This window comes from Vitis vinifera, chromosome 4, assembly GCF_030704535.1.
Source record: "Vitis vinifera cultivar Pinot Noir 40024 chromosome 4, ASM3070453v1".
Classification (NCBI taxonomy): domain Eukaryota; kingdom Viridiplantae; phylum Streptophyta; class Magnoliopsida; order Vitales; family Vitaceae; genus Vitis; species Vitis vinifera.
The window spans coordinates 19,911,659-19,937,214 of NC_081808.1; the positions used below are offsets into that span (position 1 = coordinate 19,911,659).

At 37.9% G+C, this 25,556-nt stretch overlaps 1 protein-coding gene across 1 annotated transcript; it reads right to left on the reverse strand.

Moving 5' to 3' along the window:
* Nucleotides 1-77: 77 nt before the first annotated feature.
* On the reverse strand, nucleotides 78-25,394 carry LOC100263248 (uncharacterized). Its single transcript, XM_002266498.4, has 8 exons — nucleotides 24,967-25,394; nucleotides 24,541-24,636; nucleotides 16,503-16,613; nucleotides 14,898-15,207; nucleotides 2,262-2,352; nucleotides 1,483-1,825; nucleotides 1,095-1,243; nucleotides 78-845 (listed from the first exon to the last, which is right to left on the reverse strand). The coding sequence occupies exons 1-8, from the start codon at nucleotides 25,237-25,239 to the stop codon at nucleotides 335-337; spliced, it is 1,884 nt and encodes a 627-aa protein (XP_002266534.1). The 5' UTR covers nucleotides 25,240-25,394; the 3' UTR covers nucleotides 78-334.
* Between the last annotated feature and the right edge of the window lie 162 nt (nucleotides 25,395-25,556).

Consider the following 25,556-nt stretch of genomic DNA (forward strand, 5'->3'; position numbering starts at 1 on the left):
TGGGTTTGTCTCTTGCAAATTGCCTATCTTTTCATTTAATCACAAGCATCACAGTAGAATGATGGAGAATAAAGAGATGAAGAAAGGGCGACACAGAGACTTGTGTTTGTCACATTATTGTATAATTTCGAAGTTGGAACCAATCTAATCAACTCCAGGGCCGCTGGGCCACACCCCAAGAAATTCACAATCACCTCATTGTAATGGTAATACAAGTAACAATTACAAACAACAATCTGATCAAGAATTGAAATAATAGAATGACATTAGACAAAATTTCCATCTCTTTGAAAGGTTTCTGAGAAAAGCCCTACTTCACAGGCGGATTCCCCTGTTAAGCTGGGTGACCACCTTCTGCTACCAGTTTAAGTCGCTGGTGATGCTCTGCAACCTTGTAATCTACTATCTCCATGAACAGCTGGGAATCCAATACACAGTCTGGCCGACCGTACACAGCTGCTTGGATACCAGCCATGAGTTTTGCTATCTCACGGCCAGAGAAGCCTTCTGTCTTCCTGGCTGCCTCTCGGATCACATCTTCAGACACATCTTTTATGGTTACCTTCTGTGGCTTACTCTTTGATAGAGGGTTCCACTTAGATGTGCTTTGGCCTTCATCAGAGAGATACTTGTCCAAATAGAGCTTCAGCAGTTTGAAACGCTCCTCCTCCCCTGGAAGCGGGAACTCGATCACTTCATCAATGCGGTCAGTCACAGCACTATCAAGATCGCCTGGTCTGTTTGTGGCAAGGACAAGAACGATTTCTCTTGACTGGTCTCCCGTCCGAAAAAGCAATGCATTTAGAGCACTTCGTTGAGCTTCACTCATGCGTGTGCTGTTCCGCCTGTGAATACAGTCAAGGGTGTATCTGTCAACCTGGAAAAACTTAAAACCTGCTAGCTCTACTAAATTTAAGATCTAAATTCTAAGCTATTTGAGCAAATTGCCTGGGAATAAAGATTGAAGCAGAAACGGTTGCAATGTGTGTTTCCCCTCAAGAGAGACGGATCACTGTAAGAAAATCTCATCCTGGGGGGTAGAGTGGAAATTTACCAATAATCTTGTACAAAATTCAGGATGGTGATTAACTTACTCGCATAGAAAAGCATCAGCCTCATCAATGAAAAGCAGTAAACCTTTGTTTGATTTTTTTGCCCAATCAAATATTTGATGGATCTTGGTGACAGCCTGTGCGCCAAGAGGTGCAACATCCCCTCCAGTCATCATGGCATAATCCAAACCCTGCACAATAGTTCTCAGAAGGTCAGAGCTAGTCAGAAGATAGTAAAATAATCCTTACCAATATTCAGTAATATTCCTCATTCAAAGCATTTTCCAGCAAATAATTCTCCAAACAAAAAATGGTAAAACTTGTGTTTTGTCTAGCAAACTTAGTACACGAGGGGACTGCCGGTGACTTAATATTAGACCAAATAACGCATAAGAGAGAAGCAAAATACAGTTATGAGTCAAAATTATACCGATTTTCGAGCTATCTCCCTTGCGACCATAGTTTTACCCGTGCCAGGAGGCCCATAAAACAGCATGTTTCGAAAGGGTGCCTGGTGAGACTTAGTATTTGATGTAGCTCGAGCAAGATGCTCTATTCTCCTCTGCAATGAAGGGTGGAGAATAATATTTCCAAAACTGGTCTTATTTTCCCCAGGCCTTGCTCCCCCAGCTGCTGTACTGTAATTCAACACCTTATTCGTTCCTCGAGAAACCATCCCTGACCATGGAAATTTAGCTATGGATGACTCCCGAATTAGTGATGGCTGCCCCAGTATCCGGTTGATATAACCCCAAGTAACCCTAGCACCCTCTCTGTAAACATATGAAGGAATAAAGTAGGCACATTAGCTGGTGTGTTCCATTAGCAGAACACTCAATTGTCATAATGAAGCCATATTCCCATATCTAGCCTAAATAAACTTTTGTTCCTCTACCTATTAACTCCCAAGCATGAACTAGGAGAGAATCAGTAATAACTACGGTCTGCCCACTGAGTGCACACACCTTTAGCCAGGCTTGGGATAAGCAATCTAAGAGCTTAATACTCATGCAATGATACCATAAACAGGATAACACATTTGGGATAGGGCATGGAAAGGCCTTGACAAAAACTGAAATTAATGATCTACACTACTGTTACCCTCATTTTGTATCAAACTAGTGGATGTGGTAACAGAACTACTATCAGAAATTAATTGTTTGTTCAAGCAATAGAAATAAAATGCAATGAGAAAAATAGAATAAGGACCTTGTTGTATAAACACCAGCGGCCACTGCAGTGGCTCCTCCTATAGCCATAAGCAACTTATTCCTATCGGTCAATAGAACTCTGAAACCCCCTGCATCGTATAGTTCAAAAACAATGAGAACAGAAAGATGGCCAAACGACAAAGATGATATTAATCACAATTTACATCCAAACAATAGTGTCACATCCAGGAAGATATGCATATAATTGAAAATTTATGCAAAATTATCTAATAATAACATAAAGATACTGTACTAGATAAACTAATATCTTGTATAAGAGTAGTATAACACAATGGCACAGAGGATATCTCAGATGATATGAATATGCATATACAACCCCTTGACATGTGAAGTTAACAAAGTCTAACTTCCAATCCAACAATAAAGATCAAGTCTGCATGAACTCACTACAATATAGATAAAGACTAAACTGGGTCTATCACTTGTTTCTTTATTTCAGAACTCCTATTATTTTTTTGATAAGTAAGAGTATTGAAATAATATATATATATATATATATATATATATATATATATATATATATATATATATATTTATTTCAAAACTGCTTACTATAATAGAAACAAAACCAAAGCCAAATGTCTATTACTCGTACATCCATATCCCGATAAAATCCAGTTTTATATAAATACGAGGGACCAAGGTATGGTGCATAACTGTAATACCATCTTCTCCACAAATTTAACTCCTCATCAACTAATTAGGCATCATACTGTGCACACCTAGGTCATGTCTTGTCTTTCTTTTTTGTAGGTCACAAGGAAGTGTAGTGCCTTCAAGCACTTAGGTTTCAGGTTCCAACAACTGATCCATCCATGGGAATGATTCAAAAAGCTACCCATCAGATAAAGAGCCATTGGGCTTGTTTATTGCAAAGATAAATTTTATTGCAAAACTCTCCCATGAGAACTATGGGCTTGTTTGACTAAAACAAGTTGGTTTTTAGAACAAATTTGAAATGTTTTTAAGTGCTTTTTGTAAAGTATTCTGAGAACCAATTAAAAATATGAAGAATACTTTGAAACTTTTTGCATTGTACATAAGTACACAGAACCTTCACGGTAAATAAGCCAAGACAACTGATTTTGATATTTGAATTCTCAATCAGAATTTTGTTCCCGATGGAGACCTATTTTTAAGAACTGTTCTCAAAAACTGTTTTTAAAGAAGTTGCCAAACAAGCCTGGTAACTAATTATACCAAAACTTCCATGTAAAAATGTGGTAAATGACTCAAACTTTTATCTATGATCAGAAGATTTTATGCTACTTCCTGAAGACTTTATTTATCCTACTATGTTACCATTTAAAAGTAGCTCCTGCTACTCAGCCTAGAGCCTTGAGTATTGTGCCTATGATCAAGAAAATGTCAGTTGAAGATGAACCCAAAGAAGTGTGTGTTTGGTGTTTTGTCGGGGAAGTGACTTGGCCATTAGAAAATAAATACAATAGGATTGATTAAAAAAATTAATACAATAAAGTTCTATAACATATAACATTGTTTAAATAGTTAGAAGCATACGAAGAAATAAAAACCATGTTATTTCATACAAAATTTAATTAATTAAAATTGTTAAAATCAATTATAATTTTGATTAAATGAAGATATAGGTAATTAATTTCCTAATATTAGTTTATGCTAAAACACCAAATTAAATTTATAGAAGTCATATAAATGTCTTCAAATAAATTAATTATAATTTTATGTTAAATATAATCAAATTAAAATCTTACATAATTTTAACTTCATATAGCCAGTCAATTTCCTTTGTATTAATCATGATCCAATTAACCATTACCTAGCCCATGACCCCAATACTAATGCATATACCCATTTTCTATTTAAATATTACCATACCTACTTTTATATCAATACCAATTTTTAATAATTGGTACAATACATGTTTACGAAACAAAAATTATTATTTATTTTTTAAAACAATTACTTATTATATATTATATCACTATATCCGTGAAATTAAGGCCATGTTTGATAACTATTTTCATAACTAGTTTTCCGTTCTTCAAAAAGAAAAAAAAAACAAAAAAAACACATTGATAATTAGAAAACAAAAAACATGGAACTTTTAGAGAACATCTTTTAGTTATTTTTACTTTTTTTTTTATGATTGTTTTAAAAAATAATTATACAAATATGGAGAATGATTAAAAATAAAGAACTACATATAAAAGTTATTTTTTAAACATATTTAAAAGCATAGAAAATAGGTTAAAAACATGTTAGGTTCCTAAACAGGGCCTAATATGTTCCTTTTTGAGAATAAATGCTTATTGAAATATGAGTAATGATGAAAATTGACAATTTTATAGGCCAGGTAATAATACACTTTTCTTTTAATATCCTTTTCATAATATGAATTACCTTTTTTTTGCAAAGGGCAAACACTAAGGTGTCAACTACATCATTGTCCTCCAAAATTTTCATAGTTGTAATATTTCCCATATAGTTCTTTGGTCAGAGACTAAGAGGTTTATAAATGATGGTTCTATGACTCTAGTTAGTTTCTTTGATTGGTTGGGCTCTTGTTGAGGGAGGTGTTGTTGCCTTTTCTATTTTGTAGATCCTTCTCTTGTTTAAGCCTTTTGACAATGGCTATATATGTCCTATACTCCTTGGATATATATATATATATATATATATATATATATATATATATATATATGTATGCATGTATGCATATATGGATGTATACACTTCTATATCTAAAAAAAAAAAATTATAGGTCACCTTTCAACATGATTATAGATAGCTTTTCATAGTTGTAACCAATTTGACATGAAGAGTTACTTTTTTTTTGACAGGCAAATAAGAGTGTGCATATATATAGAAAAAATGTGCCAAACTAATCCTTTTTCTTATTCATTTTACCTCATATATATTGTAGGTCGCTACACCAAAACTCAATAAATAATTTTTTTTTTTAAATATTCAACTAAAATACTAATCATGATTAATAATCAGTATGTAACCATGGTTACTTTATTTGAATGCAAATAATCCAATGCTTGGGTTAAAGACTTTATCCTCTCTTCTTTCCTTCTCTCTCTAGATTTCACAGTAACAAATTTCTCCAAAAGACCTTATAGATGCCAACCTTATTTCAAAGATTGACGTCTATGTCATTATGTCCATCAACAAAAACTAGACATGCTTCCAATTTTCTCCATTTTCATAGATTATTCTCTCTTTGATGTAGGACAACCCTAGGATGGTTGTCTACACTCAAGGGTAGGTGGGCTAGGGTTTTATTTTTAGGGTGTAAGGAGAGGAAAAAGGAATAAACTTTATGGTAGAGAAAATTATAAGATAAGAAATAGAGAGAAAGAAGAAACAATGAAGAAAAGATGAAAAACCTTAGAGTCTCACTAAGGCCTTCTAGGAGTCTCACCTAGAAGAAAATCAATGGAGTCTCACCATTGAGGGTTGCAACCTTGCAATGAAAGAAAGTATAATATTATTCATCAAAAAATTCATTCCTTTGATTTACATTGATTAGCCTATTTATAGGCTTCTCTAAGAAATCCAAAGTCTACTAGGACTCTAATAACCTATTCTACTAGGACTCTAATAACCTAGTCTACTAGGACTCTAATAACCTATTCTACTAGGACTTTAATAACCTATCATGACTCAATTCTAATTATATTAATCCTACTTAAAGTTTACTTAGGTCTTTCCTTTCTTCCTTGAATAAACTTTAAAAGGCTTTTCCCCATCAATTCTCCCCGGCTTGAAAGAACTCGGCTCCGACGAGTTAGATGCTTGATACAATTCATAGAGATCGGGGTTAATCTTCTGAAAATCCGTTGTCGTAATCCATGTATTCTCGGAATGTGGTTTGCCTCGCCATTTCACCAAAAATTTTTGGTATCCACCTTGTCGAGTAGACACAAGTTGATCATCAAGAACATACTCGATCTCAGGACGTGGGCTAAGAGTAGGTGGTAATTGAAGATCCAACTCTTCACTTACATCGTTGTGATGGCCATGGTAGATATGTAAATCTTCCACATTAAATATTGGACTAAAATGCAAGTTTGAAGGGAGCTCTAACAAATAAGCATTCTCACCCAACCGCTTTAGTACCCGAAATGGACCCGCTTTCTTAGCTTGAAGCTTTTGATATGTGCTCGGATGAAATCTTTCTGGTCGTAAACGAACCATCACTAGATCACCTTCTTGAAACTGAATATATCTTCGATGTGCATCTGCTGCCTCTTTATAGTTCTCATTGCTGATTTTGATTTTTTCTCGTACCTTTTCATGTATATCTCGTATATGACGTGCAAATGCATCACCATCTTGGCTGGTGCGGACAGAAGTAGGTAATGGTATAAGATCAACAGGTTGCTTAGGTTTTAGCCCATATGCCACTTCAAAAGGTGAGTACCCAGTAGTACGATTAGTGGAGCTATTGAAAGCAAATTCGGCTTGTGGTAAGATATTATCCCACTTTCTCAACTGATCTCTCACAATGCATCTCAAAAGATTACCAAGACTGCGATTGACAACTTCTGTTTGTCTATCAGTTTGAGGATGAAAAGAACTTGAAAATTTTAATTGAGTACCTAGCTTGGCCCACAAGGTTTTCCAAAAATAGCTCATAAACTTGACATCGCGATCAGAAACAATGGATTGTGGTAATCCATGCAATCGAACTACTTCTTTAAAGAATAAGGCAGCAACATAAGAAGCATCCGAAGCCTTCTTACATGGGATAAAATGTGCCATTTTGGAAAATCTATCAACCACAACAAATATAGAATCAAAGCCCCGTTGTGTCCTTGGTAATCCAAGTACAAAATCCATGCTCAAGTCTTCCCAAGGTTTGGAAGGAACTGGTAATGGCGTATATAACCCCGTATTTTGCTTTGAACCTTTTCCTACTTGACATGCTCGACATTGTTTGATAACCTTCCAAACATCCTTCTTTAAACTAGGCCAAAAGAAGCGATCTTCCACCAAAGCAATGGTCTTATCTGGTCCAAAATGTCCGCCCATTCCGCCTCCATGAAGTTCCCATATGACATGATCACGTAGAGAAGTCCTTGGTAAGCATAAACGATTTTTATAAAACAAGTACCCTTCTAAAATCTGGAAATCAATACATGTTACTTTTGAACCACTCAAAAGAGAGGAATAAACATCTCCAAAATCAGCATCATTGTCATAGCAATGCTTTAATTCTTCAAATCCAATTGTAGTGGTTGACATGTTTACTAAGAGAAGGGTCTTCCTGCTAAGGGCATCAGCTACTTTATTTTCAATCCCTGCACAATGCCTTAAATTAAAGGTAAACAGTTGAAGAAAACTACTCCATTTTGCATGTCGAGAGTTAAGCTTCTTTTGAGAATTAAGATATTGCAAGGCTTCATGATCTGAATACAAAACAAATTCCTTGTAACTGAGATAATGTTGCCAATGCCTAATTGCTTGCACCACTGCATAGAATTCAAGATCATATGTGGAGTATTTTTTCTTTGCCCCATTGAGCTTCTCACTAAAGAAAGCCACAGGATGTCCCTCTTGGCTAAGGACTGCTCCAATTCCCACATGGGAAGCATCACAGGCCACCTCAAATACTTTCTCAAAGTCTGGTAGGCGTAGGATAGGAGGGTTCACCATCTTGGATTTGATTTCTTCAAATGCCTTGTTGGCCGCCTTGGTCCAAATAAATAAATCAGGTTTCATGCATTCAGTAATTGGGGCCATAATAGAGCTGAAATTTCGAATAAATCGTCGATAGAATGTAGCCATTCCATGGAAGCTTCGCACCTCATGGATATTTGTTGGTACTGGCCAATCAACAATAGCTTTGACCTTCTCCGGATCTGTTTCAACACCCTTAGAAGACACAACAAAGCCAAGAAATACAACACTAGGGCTCATGAAAGTACATTTTTTCAAATTAATGTAAAACTTTTCAGCCCTAAGAGTGCGCATTACTTGCTTCAAGTGTTCCTCATGATCTTCACAAGATTGACTATAGATAAGAATATCATCAAAATAGACAACAACAAACCGTCCAATAAAAGGTTTTAATACCTGCGTCATAATCCGCATGAAGGTACTTGGAGCATTGGTTAATCCAAACGGCATGACTAACCACTCATACAATCCATCCTTAGTTTTGAAAGATGTCTTCCATTCATCCCCTGGTCTAATACGTATTTGATGATATCCACTTCTTAGATCAATCTTTGAGAAGATTACTGATCCAACCATCATATCTAGCATGTCATCAAGTCTTGGAATTGGAAATCGATACTTGATTGTGATTTTGTTGATTGCACGACTATCCACACACATCCGCCATGATCCATCCTTCTTTGGTGTTAGTAGGGCAGGAACTCCACAAGGACTTAGGCTTTCACGAATAAAGCCTTTAGTAAGTAATTCATCAACTTGCCTTTTCAATTCAGCATGCTCTGTTGGATTCATTCTGTAGGCTGGTAAATTTGGTAATGATGCACCGGGAATCAAATCAATGGCATGTTGTATGTCACGCATAGGAGGGAGTTCATTAGGTAACTCTGCAGGCCATAAGTCAGAAAAGTCATCAAGGATTTTACGTGCGTTTGCTGGATATTCCTTATCTTGTTCTTTAAATTCTTCCACTTTCCGAGCCATTAAAGCAAAAATAACTTTAGTTTCCTTGCTCTCATTTTCAAATTGACACATAGTAAGTACCTTTTTTGGTTGTGCATTCTCATCCGACTTCTTAATTGGAGGGACTTCTTTCATTGGACGAAGGATCTTCTTACGTCCGTTGTGTATGAGAGCATATGTATTTTCATAGCCGTCATGTTGAACTTTTCTATCAAAGAGCCAAGGTCTTCCGAGTAAAATATGACTTACTTTAATGGGTAAGACCTCACACCATACAAACTCTTCAAAGTCCTTACCAAAAAGGAATGTTACTAAACAACGAAAACTTATCGGGATAGAGGTGTCATTAACCCATGCTACTCGGAATGGATTTGGATGTCTCTCTGTTTTAAGGTTTAGCTTCTCAACAAGTTCTTGTGAAGCTATGTTCAAACTGCTACCTCCATCAATGATCATGGTGCATAATCTCCCTTGGCAAGAAATACGTGTTTGGAAAATGCTAGTACGTCGCCAATCTTCTTCTCCTTTTACTTTTGGAACGGTTAATAAAGGTCGTACTACAAGACTATGTCCTTCCGTCATACCATCATAGTAGTCACATTCTTCACTAACTTCATCTTCATTGTAGGTCTCTTCTTCCTTTGGGTAACTTTCCAATTCAGATTCTGGTTCTTCAACACAAAAGTGTAAACTTTTGGTTGGGCATACAACAGCATAATGACCATGCCCACCACACTTAAAGCATAAAGGAGTCACGTCTACTTTTCTATCTCCATTACTCATTGAATTTTTACCCTTATTACCATTCTTATAAGCCACATTCGAAGTTTGTTGAGTGTTGCCCCCACCATTCACATGATTAGGAGTTCTGAAGTTTGACGTGCTTAAAGGTTTGCTTGCTGTCCTGTTGGAGAAAGTGCTCCCAATTTGTGAACTTGGACGCCTGGAAACCCGGAATTTGAGGCCTTCTTCTATTTTGAGGGCTAGTTGATAAACGTCATCTACGGTATAAGTGTGTGCAGCTATCATCTCAAGTTGAATCTCCATTCGAAGTCCAGCTTTGTAGCGGGCTGCAAGTTGAGCATCACTTTCCCGCACTTGATTTCGAATGCTCAATTCATGGAATTCTTCTGTATATTCTTCAACGGACTTGGTACCTTGTTTAAGGGAAAACAATTTTGTATACATAAGTTGTTCATAATCAGTTGGGAGAAAGTGCTCCTTCATCTTCAACTTCATCTCGTCCCATGTGTCAATAGGCGGTTGGCCAGTTCTATGAGCTTAATTCTCGATATTATGCCACCATAGACGTGCTGCTCCTTTCAACTTTGCCTTCACAAAACGAACTTTTCTATTTTCGGGCATTGCATACCAATCAAAGTAATCTTCCACTGACATAATCCAATCAAGAAAAGTTGTTGGATTTAGTTTTCCATAAAATTCAGCAACTTCAAGACGTACCTTTTTTGTCACATCATCATCTAGCTCAAAAAGTTTGGCCCTTCTTTGATTCCCCGTCATAAAATTGTCTTGTTCTTCGCGTGATCGATTTGGCGATTGTCTAAATTGATGACTTGCAATCTCCTCTTCAATTGGTCGTTTTTCTTGGCTCTTTTCTAATAACTTCATGATCTCATCAAGTTTGCTATTTAGTTGTATTATAGCATCTTGATGGGATTGTTGTGTGGCTGAAATTTCCTCCAAGCGTATTGTATCGACATCTTGATTGCTAGAAGTTTTTTTGGAACTCATGCTTGCATAAGTTGCTCCGCTCCTTAATTGCATATGCCTTCAAGCCAAGAATTTTGGCTCTAATACCAAAATTGATGTAGGACAACCCTAGGATGGTTGCCTACACTCAAGGGTAGGTGGGCTAGGGTTTTATTTTTAGGGTGTAAGGAGAGGAAAAAGGAATAAACTTTATGGTAGAGAAAATTATAAGATAAGAAATAGAGAGAAAGAAGAAACAATGAAGAAAAGATGAAAAACCTTAGAGTCTCACTAAGGCCTTCTAGGAGTCTCACCTAGAAGAAAATCAATGGAGTCTTACCATTGAGGGTTGCAACCTTGCAATGAAAGAAAGTATAATATTATTCATCAAAAAATTCATTCCTTTGATTTACATTGATTAGCCTATTTATAGGCTTCTCTAAGAAATCCAAAGTCTACTAGGACTCTAATAACCTATTCTACTAGGACTCTAATAACCTAGTCTACTAGGACTCTAATAACCTATTCTACTAGGACTTTAATAACCTATCATGACTCAATTCTAATTATATTAATCCTACTTAAAGTTTACTTAGGTCTTCCCTTTCTTCCTTGAATAAACTTTAAAAGGCTTTTCCCCATCACTCTTCATCTCCATTGTCAATTTCGTTGACATCACCACCTTCTTCATCACTTCGATTGTTAGCCTCAGCATCATTTCCATTTCATCTTGGATTTGTCACATGAATCATTCCAAGATTACCTATACACTTCCAAGTTGGCCAAGTTATTTCGCAGTTCAGAAAAATACTGAACTGGGGCATCAGTATCGTAATAGGCATGACTGAAGCAAATACAACTCATACATCTAGGCCGAGATTTTGAACCTTGTTTGATGTAGGACAACCCTAGGATGGTTGCCTACACTCAAGGATAGGTGGACTAGGGTTTTATTTTTAAGGTGTAAGGAGAGGAACAAGGAATAAATTTTATGGTAGAGAAAATTATAAGATAAGAAATAGAGAGAAAGAAGAAATAATGAAGAAAAGATGGAAAACCTTAGAGTCTCACTAAGACCTTCTCGGAGTCTCACTTAGAAAAAAATCAATGGAATCTCACCGTTGAGGGTTGCAACCTTACAATGAAAGAAAATATAATATTATTAATATTAATTCATCCCTTTAATTTACATTTATTAGCATATTTATAGGCTTCTCTAAGAAATCTAAAGTCTACTAGGACTCTAATAACATATTATGACTCCAATTCTAATTATAACATCCAAAATCTATTAGGACTCTATTAATTTATCATAACTCAAATTCTAATTATATTATAACTTAACTAGCTAATTCTAATTAGACTCCAACAAATATTAATCTTAATTTAATTCCAAGTAATATTAATCCCACTTTAATTGCAACTAATACTAATTCCCTTTCTTGATATATATCTTTGAGATTCATCCTCATCAATTCCCCCCAACTTGAAAAAAAACTTGGCCTTGAGTTTTAGTGATTTTCCACGATCAATTGAAATTCCGAGCAATGCCTTCCACCTTTTCTTTCTTCGTCATCTCTTTACCGTGCTAAGACTAAACTTGTTCAATCTCATGTAAGACAAATACTAGACTTCGAAAAACTTTTTGATGTTGTAAAACAAGTTGATAATTCTCGAAATAATTATGTGTCTTCAACAAGCTTGTGGAGAGTTGCTTTCCATACTCTTCTTGTAAACTGTCTTGTAGAAGAACAAGATTCTTGAATTCCCTATGTTCAAAATAAATTTCAATAGATTCTTCATGTTTGCCACCACTCATGATAATGCTTGGCCTTGGGAAGTCAAGCATTGATTCTTTTGAAGCTTCTACAACTTCTTTGAGCTCTTCAATTGGTTGATCTAGGATTAGTTCCATCACCTCTCGCTTTCTAGATTCATCATTGATGATTTCTTCCTCCTTTCTAGTAACTTCGACTTGCTTTTTAGTAACTGTATTTGATGGCTCTTCTAGTTTCAAGGGTGCTAATTTTTCCTCTGGTTGCTTATGTGGTGGAATTTCCTTCATTGGACATGCCCATTGCGCACAAGTGTGTAAGTGTTCTCGTATCCATCATGTTGGACTCTTTCATCAAAAAGCCATGGTTTTCCAAGCATAATATGGGCAACTTTTATCGGAAAAACATCACACCATGCTGATAACTCAAAATTATTACTGAAATTAAACGTCACTAGACAACGAGAACTCACCAAAATAGATGTGTCATTTACCCATACTATTTGATAGGGATTTGGATGATCTTCTGTCTTTAGATTAAGCTTCTCAACAAACTCCTTTGAAGCTAGATTGGAATAACTACCTCCATCAATAATCAAAGTACATAGTCTCCCTTGGTAAGCAACACGAGTTCGGAAGATGCTAGTACATCACCAATCGTCCTCTTCATTTAGCCTTGGTATGTTCACTAAAGGCTGCGTAAAAATGTTTTAGCCTTCAACCATGTTCGCATATGTTGCTCCACTCCTCAATTACATAGGCCTTCAAGCCAAGAACTTTTGCTTTGATACCAAAATTGATGCAGGACAACCCTAGGATGGTTGCCTACACTCGAAGGTAGGTGGGCTAGGGTTTTATTTTTAGGGTGTAAGGAGAGGAACAATGAATAAATTTTATGGTAGAGAAAATTATAAGATAAGAAATAGAGAGAAAGAAGAAACAATGAAGAAAAGATGGAAAACCTTAGAGTCTCACTAAGACTTTCTCGGAGTCTCACCTAGAAGAAAATCAATGGAATCTAATAACCTATCATAACTCAAATTCTAATTATATTATAACTTAACTAGCTAATCCAAATTAGACTCCAACAAATATTAATATAAATTTAATTCCAAGTAATACTAATCCTACTTTAATTGCAACTAATACTATTTCCATTTCTTGATATATATCTTGGAGATTCATCTTCATCATTATTATTCATTTTTGCAAGGACTCTAATCAAGGCTCTACCCATTTGGGTAGAAAATGCAAGGACTCTGTTCTAGACCACTCATCTAAGTAACCTATTAAAAAAAATTACTCATCTAGGTAAAATTTCCTCTCATTTCCTATATATATATATATACTCATCTAGGTAAAATTTCCTCTCATTTTCTATATATATATATATATGAAAAGAAAAAAGAAAAACAAGCTTCACCAACACAACCTGTAGTAGACATAGTCCGAGTGTGCACCACCTCTAATCAGCACAACCCCATTAGGCAAGCTTTAATGGCACATAGCCCTCCAATGCAAGCCTTAATTACACAAAGCCTAAAAAAGTCTTGAGTAAACGCCATGTGTCCTTGTAAAAATTTCTTGTTTCTATAGTTTGAGCACTCAAAAAGCAAGGAAAAGTGAGGCAATGAGGCAATGAAGCAATGATGGGAGGTTTCCACACATTATCCCAATCAATGAAGCCTAACTTCTTCTCCAACAATAAAGATAACACGAAGCCTAGCTAAACTTCATAAAGCAATAGAGATAACTTGTACATCTATATTCTGATAAAATCTAGCATGGTTAAACTCCCCATCAAAATAGGGATAAAACCAAAGCAAAGGTCTACTAATAAAATCTGGCTTTCTATAGTATAGGGAAACCTAGACAGCAAGATGTTGTAACTCTAATACAATCTTCAACATAAGTTTTACCCCTCAATCTAGCTTAGTATAAATATGGGGAAACCTTGACTGCAAGGTATGGGTTTGTAACTCTAATACAATCTTCTTTGTAAATCTTAGGATAAGAGGTATAGTCTTCTCTTTTTACATATCTCAAGGGCATCCTGCTCAGATTGGAGATCCATTACCCAATTTGGAGCTCCAAGCACTTAAATTTCTGGTTCCAACATAGAGGAAGTAAGAAACACTAATGCAAGCAAGCCAAAAACAAACTGATCCAAAGGTTGAAATTTTCAATATTACAAGTCAATATGACTGAGCCAAAACCCAGTCATCTTTATACCATGACAAAGCTGAGTTACTAAAGTTAGCCGTCATTACAATCATCCAAAGAGACACCACCATTTGTTCTCAAGACTCAGGCATTACACACATAATCTGAGTAAGGGGCAACAGAGATGCAGCCAAATTATACTGTACAGGAAAATGTATGATGCAGAACAGTGCTAAATATTCAACAGCGGTTTTTATATTTTATAATATTGGCAACCTAGTTTACTGTGAAACTGAGCCGACATGAAAATTAAGTACCAGGTTATCAGTTGCATACCTTCAATATGACTAAACATTGTATTAATCGCAGCAAGCCACTTCTCTCTTTCACCATTCATCCGCTCTATAAGCATTCTCCTGTTATGGTCTTCTGTTAATTTTGCTTCATGGGCCCGGCCTTCAGCCTCAGCCATGGCCTTTACTCGTATGGTTTCCCGCTCTATCTCAGCTCTCTCTTTCTCAGTCTGGCGTTGTTGAGCTTGGATCTGCTCCTCAGTCGCCCGTCTTGCTTGTTCTTTTCGTATGGAGGATTCCTCTTGCATTTTAACCAATTCAACATTATGTCGCCTCTGAGCTTCATGATCTGTCTGCAAACAAGGATAAAACAATGGAATTAACCTTTTAATAATGAATATTTTGGCTACTTTGTATTTTTGCATGAGTCCATTGTAATGGGGAAAAAGAGAAAGAAATGTTCTAACCTCAGAGTTAATAGTAAAATCTAGTCAACCTGCTTTTGTCCACAATCATTTTCAATAAATGGGATGCTGCATGTCAATATGGTGAAGTGAATCACTGACTGGATTCCTCAACAAAATAGGTAGAAGCCAAAGCAGTCAATGATCAATTCAGAACATTAACAAAAGATATTTTTAGTGAAATTAGGTTTTCAAATTTTCTGAGACCTTCCTTCTTGATTTTGCAATCACACTGCACTTCCTTCTGCTTTTATTGTTGGTAACAGAGCCCCTACTCTGTTAACAGTGACAGCCAAGAGCCACTGCCTATCCTCTTCTTCAATGAGAAAATAATATCATTTCTTGCTTAGTTGCTTCAGAGGAGGGTGTGTGATTCGTGGAGAGAGAATGAGAAGTAAAAGTTTGATCAATATTCTAGGAATTTTGATTATAGCTCAAATTATTATGGCTTCAAATTTGAGGCCACCAAGAGTTCCATGATAGAAAGTGAATGAGTGGAAGGATGAGAAAAGATAAAAGGAGAGAGGAATTGGTAGGATGGCTGGGCTGTTGATCATGGTAATCCAATGGTGGCAAATGCCAGTGACTTGTTTGGTCAGAAATGCGAGGGCGATGGAGGAAATTGCATGAAAAGTAAGGGCAATAGTTAAATCTACAACCCTGACAAACGATAGTAATGCTAATTCAGAATCATGAGGGAAGGATCCAACGGTTTTGACAGACCTTAAAAAAAGCTAAATGTACTTACTCTGAGGCTTTGTTTGGATCATAGAAAGTTTGAAAGAAAGGATGAAGAAAAAATATTAGAAGACATAGAAGGAAAAAAAAGTGAAAGAAATACAAGGAATGAGTCTAGGTTCAATAAATTTTTTCTCCTATCTTTCTCCAAATCTTATTCCTCCTTTATATAGCATATGAAAATTTTGAAGAACATAATTTTTTTTATTTTTATAATTTTCATTATGCCATGTTTTTCCTTATGTTTTCTATGGCAAACCAAACAAGTGAATTGGGATTCCTATTTTTTCCTTTTCCCTACAACTTTTCTAGGCTCAAACCAAGCATAAACTTTCTACTATAGTCACAAAAACAGTGTGAACAGAAATTTTGATTATCAGTCCCTACTTTTTTAAAACAAAAACACAGAAAAAAAAAAAAAAAAAAAAAGAGTTCATTCCTGGCACCTGCATTCTTTTCCTAGCCAACTCATCTTCATATCGTAGCATTTGTGCCTTTGCCTGTGCTTGTTGCTGTACTAGATTCATTTGTTCTTCAGCCATTTTCCGCTGCTTATCCTGCCAATGACAAGAGTAATGGTAAGAAATATACATATGACTAAGAAACTGCAACAGTTCATAACAAGATTGATCACATGTTCTAGTTTATGCATGGAAACTGAGCATTTGCTACACATGAAAAGTCTAATACTAATAGAGTACAAGTCCAGTGATGCTCACCACCACAACTCAATTGATTCTATATAACTTATCACATGAAAATAGAAACTTCTTTGCTGCTCATGGATTTAGCCAAAAATTAATTCATTTATGGAGATTTTGCAGAAATTATGGATTGGGTTCACTTGCCCAATGTAAAAAATATTTATTTATAATCTCATATATGTGATATGTCATGTAAAACATTATAGAACCACTCAAATTCCATGGAAACCCAGAATGCATAATCAAAACTGTCCATTCATGATAGTTATAAAAAAAAACAATTAGCAAATGGATCCCCTTGCTTCTTTATTTAAATATGGTAAAAGGGGAAGCCTCTGAGTAACTGAAATAGACAGAAATTTGTTTTGCTGCTTGAGGAAGAGGCACATTCGCACATGTTAGTTAAAACAATAATCTTGGCAAATTTCCAGTACATCATCTTCAGTACCCAATTCTTTTTAAAGTAAAATGAGGAAAATCCCACAAAGAAACAAGAGCAGCTATAATATTCAGGACAATGTTTAGACCTGTTAATTTTCTGAACTAACTTTGTTGTCAAATTTGTTTGATAAACAGTTCAATTGATGTTTGGGTTCAATAAGGGGAGAGAGGGCATTGGAACCCTTGTTTTTCTCGTCCTTTGAATGATTGGGAGGTGGATGAAGTTGTGGATTTATTTCTATGGTGTCAATGAATATGGTTTTGAATAAGTTCACTGTTAAGCAATTTTATTTTATTTTTGATAGGAAACCACGCATGAATATATTGATAGAAAAAAATAGTACATAAGGAGAATGAGAAATCCTCCCGCCAAAAGTAAAACTAAACAACACTAAAAAATAACATGACACTACACCGTCCCATTGGAACTACACATTGCTAGCCAATCTAGTTGTAAAACGTTAAGGGGAATGCCCTTAAAACCCGCTGAGCAAAAAGCCCAAAATGAAGCGAGGAAATGAATGGAGTCCCAAAGATTCTCTGAATTCCTAGCTTTGTCCTCAAATATCCTAGCATTTCTTTCCCGCCACACAACCCAAATTAAATCTATGCACGCGTTTTGCCACAAAACCAACCCTCTCTTGGACTTGCCAAAATCTTTATAATTGATGAACATCATGTCTGAAATGCTTTTCGGAGGGACCCAATCCATCTTGGCTAGCTGAAATAGTCTGTGCCACAACCCCAACGTCATAGAACAATGAAAGAAGAGATGATCTGCTGATTCTCCTTGCTCCATACACAACTTACAAATGTCAGGGCTAAGAGCTTTGTGGGGTCTTCTCAATTGTAGCAAGTCATTGGTATTTACCTTCTTGTGTGCCACAAGCCCGACAAAGGCCTTAACTTTGAAGGGGACTTGAGATTTCCATACAAACTTAGTGGGGAAAAAAGGAGATGAATCAAGCATTTGGGACAAGACTGTAAAGAAAGACTTGACTGTAAACAGTCCTGAAGACAATAAGGACCAAAATCTCGCATCTGAAGCGGAGGTGGATAAAATCATACAATCAAGAGAGCACATGAGGCGTTCTAGATCTTCTATCTCATAATCGGTTAGATTACGACGGAAATTAAAGTTCCATGAGAAAGGGCGAGCCGAACCGAGAATTGAAGATATAGGAATATTTTTATCTGTTACTACTCTAAATAGTCTTGGATATTGGTCTTTGAAGCTTTGCTCCCCCCACCACAAATCTTCCCAAAAGCGAATTCTTTCCCCATCTCCTACAACAAACCGAGTATACTTGGAAAAATCCTCAAAGACTTGTGCAATGGCCTTCCAAGGACAACGATGTGACCACCTAACTAAAGTGTTGGCATCCCAACCATTTGAGTGTGTCTCGTAGATGCTAAGAATGACCTGATGCCACAGAGCTGTACTCTCCCTAAGATACCTCCACAACCATTTCCCTAAAAGAGCGCGATTCCTTAAAGGAATCTTCCCAATCCCCAAACCCCCTTTTACCCTCAGCTTACACACTGCATCTCAACTAATAAGATGGTCTCTTTTACCTTCCCCAACCCCTGACCAAAGAAAGTCCCTTTGCATCCTCTCAACTTTTGCAGCCACTGAAGCAGGAATCTTAAACAAAGAAAGAAAGTAGCTAGGGATATGGGATAGGCATGAGTGTAGGAGAGTTATCCTACCGCCGAAAGATAAGTAAGCCTTTTGTCACCCGTCTAATCTCCTAGAGATTTTCTCAATCACTGGATCCCAGAATCCACAAGCAGTTGGATTCCCTCTCAAAGGAAGGCCCAGATAAAGTATATGCCAATCTGAAGCCTTGCAGTCAAGCAACAAGGCTAACCTAAAGAGATGATTCTGATCAAGGTTGATGCCAAAAAGATTACTCTTGTCAAGATTGACCTTAAGCCCAGAAACTTGACCTAACACTAACAATAAACTTTTAAGAGTTTGCAATTCTTCCTCACTAGAGCTAGCAAAGAGGATGGTATCGTCTGCAAATTGCAGATGGGACACCCTACACTTATTTCTACCTACCTGAAGCCCTTCAACAAACTTCTTTCCTCAGCTTTCAACAACATTCTACTCAACACATTTGCAACAATAGTGAACAGGAAAGGGGATAAAGGGTCACCTTGCCTTAAACCTCTAGATGCCTTGACCCACCCTTTAGCATTACCATTCACTAGAATAACATAAAAGACCGACGACAGACAACCTCTCATCCATTTCCTCCATTTAGAACTAAATCCCTTCTTCTCCAACACATGATCCAAAAAATCCCATTTAACATGGTCATAAGCCTTTTCAAAGTCTATCTTAAATACAACTCCTTCCTCCCCTGATCGCCTTTTCTCGTCCACAATCTCATTGGCTATGAGAACTGCATCCAAAATTTGTCTCCCTTTAACAAAAGCACCTTGAGTGGAGTGGATGGTCTCCTGTAGTACTCCTCTTAGTCGCCCTGACAAGACTTTTGCTATTACCTTATAGAGACAAGTGATCAGGCTGATAGGTCTAAAATCCGAAATCTTCTTTGACTAACTCTTTTTGGGTAAAAGAACTATGAAGGAGGCATTGGTGTTTTGATTAATAATCCCGCTATTGTGAAACTCTGCAAACACCCTCACTAAGTCATCCTTGATCACATCCCAACAATCCTGAAACATTGCTATGGTGAAACCATCAGGCCCCGACGCCTTATCCCTATCTAACTGAAAGATGGCATTATAGATCTCTACTTCGGAGAAAGGAGAATCCAGCCTAGAAGCACTCTCTTCTGATATAGGGGACCAATCAATACCTTCTACTCTCCAAGACTCACCTGGAGGACTCGAGTATAGTTTTTTGAAATAAAGTAATATTTCCTCTGTGATGCTCTCGGAATTGTCCAACACCAAACCACTTTCATTCTCCAAGAATTTGATGAAATTCCTGTTTCGTCTCCCGTTAGCCACTTTGTGAAACAGCTTTGAGTTGCAATCCCCGTCTTTAACCCATTTTACCTTAGCTTTTTGTCTCCAATGAATTTCTTCCCTCATAATTATCTCCTCTAGCTCCCATTTTCTTACAGCTCTTTGAACAACGAGATCAAAAGAGAGAGCCCCTTCTTGTTCATTGGCATCAATGTTAGCTATTTCATCCAAGATGGTTTTTTTCCTTTCCTTAAGCATTCCAAAAGTATTCTTATTCCAATCTTTCAATTTTGCCTTAACAAATTGTAACTTCCTCATGAACTTGTGACCTTCCCAACCATTTCCTTCAAATTCTCTCCACCAACTGCTAAAGCACTCTTTGAAATTATGATGTTGCAACCACATATTCTCAAACCTAAAAGGTATTGGACCCCACTTGAAAGGATTGGTATCCAATACAATTGGTCAATGATCTGATGTCTATCTAGGAAGAACTTCTTGAAGGCTTTGAGGGAATGAAAGCTCCCACTTATTTGAATAGAGAAACCGATCCAATCTCTTACACACCGGTGACTCTTGCATATTTGACCAAGTAAAAGAGGCATTTCGTAATGGGGGATCATGTAATTCACATTCTCTTATAAAGCCATCAAAATCCCTCATGCTAGAAGTGAATCTAGAGCCATCTAGTTTTTTTGATCTTCTTCTTATAACATTGAAGTCACCTCCCACACACCATGAAGGAAAAGTAAGGCCAAAAAGGTCTAATAGCTCCACCCAAAAATCCTTCCTAGTTAAGGAACTGTTTGGACCATAAACTACGGACAACCACAAAGGTCCACATCCATCCAACAAGAACTTGACTGAGACAGAAAAAGATCCAAATGCCACGTCCTCACTGCTCATTTTCTTTAAGTCCCAAATGATTAAAATCCCTCCTGAAGCCCCGCACGCCGGGAGAGCAGCTCGCTTCTTATTCCTAACCGACCAGACACTTCCTACAAACCTTCTGCCGCACACCTCTCTTTTTGTTTTCTGAAACATCACTACATCCGGATTCTGAAGGCGTAAAAAATCCTTAACCACCCTTCTCTTTTTCTTAGATCCCAACCCCTTGATATTCCAACTTATGATCTTCATAAAAACACCTCACTGACCCTATACCTCCTAACCAACGCCAACATAACTCAAATGTCTGTGGCAATTCTGTTCTTTCGCCTTGAATACACCTTAATATCCAAGGAGCTTAAGACCTCACAAACTTTAGCCATTTTGCTAGGGGAAAGACCTTCAATTTGGAACCCACCCATCTGGGAGAACTCAGTGTCTCCCTGGCTAACTGTACCTAGAATAAGGGCCCCATGAGGCGAGCTGGGTTTGGTCTTATCATAATTAAAGCTTTCAGACAAAAGATTCAATCTAGCTAGCTGGGGCACCGCATCATCACGGTTAGGAATGCCAACAAACCCAAGACTATAAGTCCCAACGTCATCTTTTTTTGAAAAGATTTCAGATAACACTCGATTTTTCGTAGGAGATTGGGATTGAAAGGCTGGAATGAAGAGATCGATAGCAGAAGAACTCGGGTCTGGAGCCACGCCAGAGAAAGGAGAATGAAAAGGCAGAGAAGGCTAAGAAAAATGATGAGAAGATACCTCGAAAATTTCCACTTCCGTCATTCCACAGTACCCCTCAAAGTTGAGTCCTTTTTCTCTGGTTGCCGGATAAGAAAGATGATCCGTGAATGAAAATCCACTATGAGAACAACCCACAAAACCCTTAAAACCTACTCCGTCTCCTCCTTTAGCAGTATTGCGCATTTTCTCCTTCCCTTTTGACTGAAAAGGAGCCCTAAGAAGATTCCTTTGCTCCGTGTTTTCCTTCGTCGGCGTCGTTCCTTCCTCGGAACACCCTTGAACCAATTGTGTTCTCGCTTCGGAGACGTCTTCCAATGGAAGAGTATCACTGACTGGCGTCCATCTCTTAGTTGTGAGTGGCTCGCTTCGGCTTCATTCCCCTTGTCGGCATATAGAGCTTGATGGAAACAGAGCATTCCACAGCTTCCTTGAACCGCACTTCATCGCGGAGCCCCTCTGTTGATTTTCAGGATCCTCGTGGCCTGTCTTCGCCTTCCCCTTTGTAGAGAGAAAAGCTCTGTGTAAAGGGCCCTTCGAATATCTGTCTTGATTGTCTCCCATCTCTTGGCCCAACAACTGAATCGGGCCTTTCCCATGGACTTCCCTCTTCCAACCCATGTCAATTTCAGACCGTGGGCTGGGCTTACTAAAATGTGTCATATATTTAGAGGCCCGAAACCCATCCTAGAGGGTTGATTGGGCTTTGCCCCAACAGATCCAGCTCTCTACCTTTTTAAATTCGAATGCAGTGGAGGTTGGGACCAGCTGTTTCCCACTGACATCTTGTTCTTTCCACGTGTCCTCCCAAGAGCGTTCTCAGCCTTTTGAGCACCTCTCCACTCCATTGTTCTGCCAAACTGCCCCAACCGAGGACCCCTTTCCAACCGTTGATCTACCTTCCTCTTCCCTCTTTCTGCCAACTGTCCCCGTGTGAGCCTCTGCCAATTGCCGAGTTAACTCACCCATCTCTCTAACCTGCCTACCGTCTTCCTTCCCGGCTACTGCGACTGAAACTGTGAAGTCCCAACCCCCATCTAACACCTCAATCAAAGCCGGGAGAACCGATCGTTCTTTCATTACCACTTTCACCCTCGCTTTGCTTAGATAAAAAAGTTTCAATGTTCGCCAATCAATCTTTGTCACCGTCCCCCATTGCTCCATAATTTTCTTCAAGTGAACCTCAGACCATAAATGAAATGGTAAACCCCTTAAATCTATCCAACCTTCCTTGAATTTCCCCTCTACTTCTGAATTTTCCTTTGGCGACCATCTTCTCAACACGACTATAATTCCGCCCTTAATCCTGATGAACCTTGAATCGTGTAGTGATAAAGCTTTCTCTAAGGTTTCTACAAAAAACCATCCTTTTCCTTCGGCGAATGGGACGATTGTCACCACGCCTTTGTGCCCTAGCCTTCTCACCATGGCCCGGCCAACCTCAGCCCAGTTAACAGCACCATCTTGACATTCGCACACCACAACCCTCGCCCATCTCCCAACTAGAACAAGGCCGCCTTTCCTCGGACCTTCGTCTCTGACTACATTCGCAAAGGACCGTTGCAAGGGATCCGCATTTTTGTTCAAAATCCTTCCTTCCCTGCTCTGCCTTCCCTTTTCATCAAAACTCGAGGAGGGGACCACGAACATTGAATACGACGCAGACTTTAAAAGTTCCCATCTCCTGCCATTATCTCCCTCAGGTATTACCAGAAAGGTTGACTTCCTGTTGGATCTCTGATAATCTTATAAACCTGCCATGAACATTGAAGCAAACCTCCAGTAGATGTACTTTGGTCTTTCCTCTAAATTTTCTGTTGAAACCCATAAAAATCTTCATCTCAATGGCCTTTGTCAACTGTTCTATCAACCAACTAACCTCCTCCTTCTCAAAGCCTAAGACGAAAACAGAGCTTTTACTGTGCTCTGTTATCGAACACCATTTTCCTCCGACCTCACCCTCTAACCTGACCCAGAAGGTCTTCCTCTCCACAGAGACCTTCAAGGTCCTTACCATTCTCTTTTATGCTGTCTTGGAACCAAGGGTTGTTGTTTCTTTTCCAAATTGGGTAGTTTGCAATCCTTGGGTCCATTTAAAGTTAATTTTTTTGGTTGGGAGGCTTCATGGGGCAAAGTTTTGACTTTGGATCAGCTTCAGAAACTTGGGTGATCTTTGGTCAAAGGTGTTTTCTTTGCAAAGAAGAGGAAGAATCTATAGATCACATTCTCCTCAATTGTGCATTGGTTAGGATTCTCTGGAAATTGTTTGATCTTTTTGGTATTCAATGGGTGCATTCTGCTATAGTTAAGGAGGCTTTGTTAGGGTGGAATGGTTCGTTTGTGGTAATGTATTTTTTGGATGATCTGGAAGGAAAGAAACTCAGGGCATTTGATGATAAGGAGTGTTCTGCTCTTTCTATAAAGATTCTTTCTTAGGAATTTGTTATTTTGGGTGAAGCGGTATTTAGAGATAAATTCTTTGTCTTTCTTTGATTTATTGAGTGGTTGGGTTCTGGTTAAGGGAGGGAGTTCGTTGCAGGCACTCTTTTCTAAATTCTGTGTTTTTAGGTGCTTTTTATATACTTTTTGTGTACTTTGGGGTGTCTTGGGCAGGTTTTTTTAAAAAAAAAAATTATGAATTTGGTTTTTATTTATTTAGAAAAAAATGACAACGGAGCAAAATCCCAAACAAACAAACAAAAAAAAAATGAATAATCAGAATATGTCCTTTAAGCACATGAATTGAAGAAAAAACCACTGACGATATCAGCTTGAGCTTGAATTGCTTCTTGATGAGCCTTCTCAGCTGCCAACTCGGCCAGTCGAGTTTGTTCTTGCTTTCTCATAATTTCAAAAACCTGACGACAAAAATTGGCATAAAGCTGTATAAAAATTTGATCCTCTATGAATTACTCAATTTTAAAGAAACAAAGCCTCTAACCTCAGTTGGCTTGCTTAGAAAACAGAGGAATATAAACCAAAAAAAAAAAATAGTAATAAAATAGAATTGTCAATCTTGGTTTCCAGAAATAAATGATTGCATTGAGCCCAGTTCAGGGGATGTTTCTGTTCTCCTGGGTGCCCCCACAACAATCAAATATCTATGATTGAATGGTTTTAATTTCTTTCCTTTTATCCAACGTTTCTAGCAACCAATCAGAACTTTTTTTTTTCTTTTTTGCGCAAACCTGTTTAGCGTTGGGAGAGCTGTTGATTTCGCGAAGAGCTTTGGCGCCTCTTTCCAGGGATTCGGGGTCGAACCCCGAGGAACTGACTCTCGGCTCATCGGCCTCCGACTTGTCCTCCGATTTTTCAACAGAGGATTGAGAGGTCTGGGGAGGTGATGAAGAGAAAGGCGAGAATCGAAACGGACCGTCTGCGTACGCGCCGCTGGAGGCCTTGGAAAAGAAAGCGACGGCTGCCGCCATAGCTACACACGAGGACAGCCTCGAAGCCGCCATTGCCGATCTCTGAGTTTTTGCTAGCCGGAAAAGAGCTTGTGCTAAAGGTCATATGGAGATTGAAATGGAGGAGGGCTTTACGAACGGAGAAGAAGGGAGGGTTTAGGGTTTAAACGGAACAACTGAATTGGGCCTCACGTGGCATGATGGGCTTCCACCCAATAACAAAATGAGCCCCACCGGTGGGTCTAGTACTTCACCTTTTGTTTTAGGGCCGCAAGGCTTTGTTTGGCTGCCTAGGCCCATGATGGTATTAACTGCAGTGCTCATAATTTTATAATACAAAATTATATTTTAAATTTTTTTATTTAAAATTA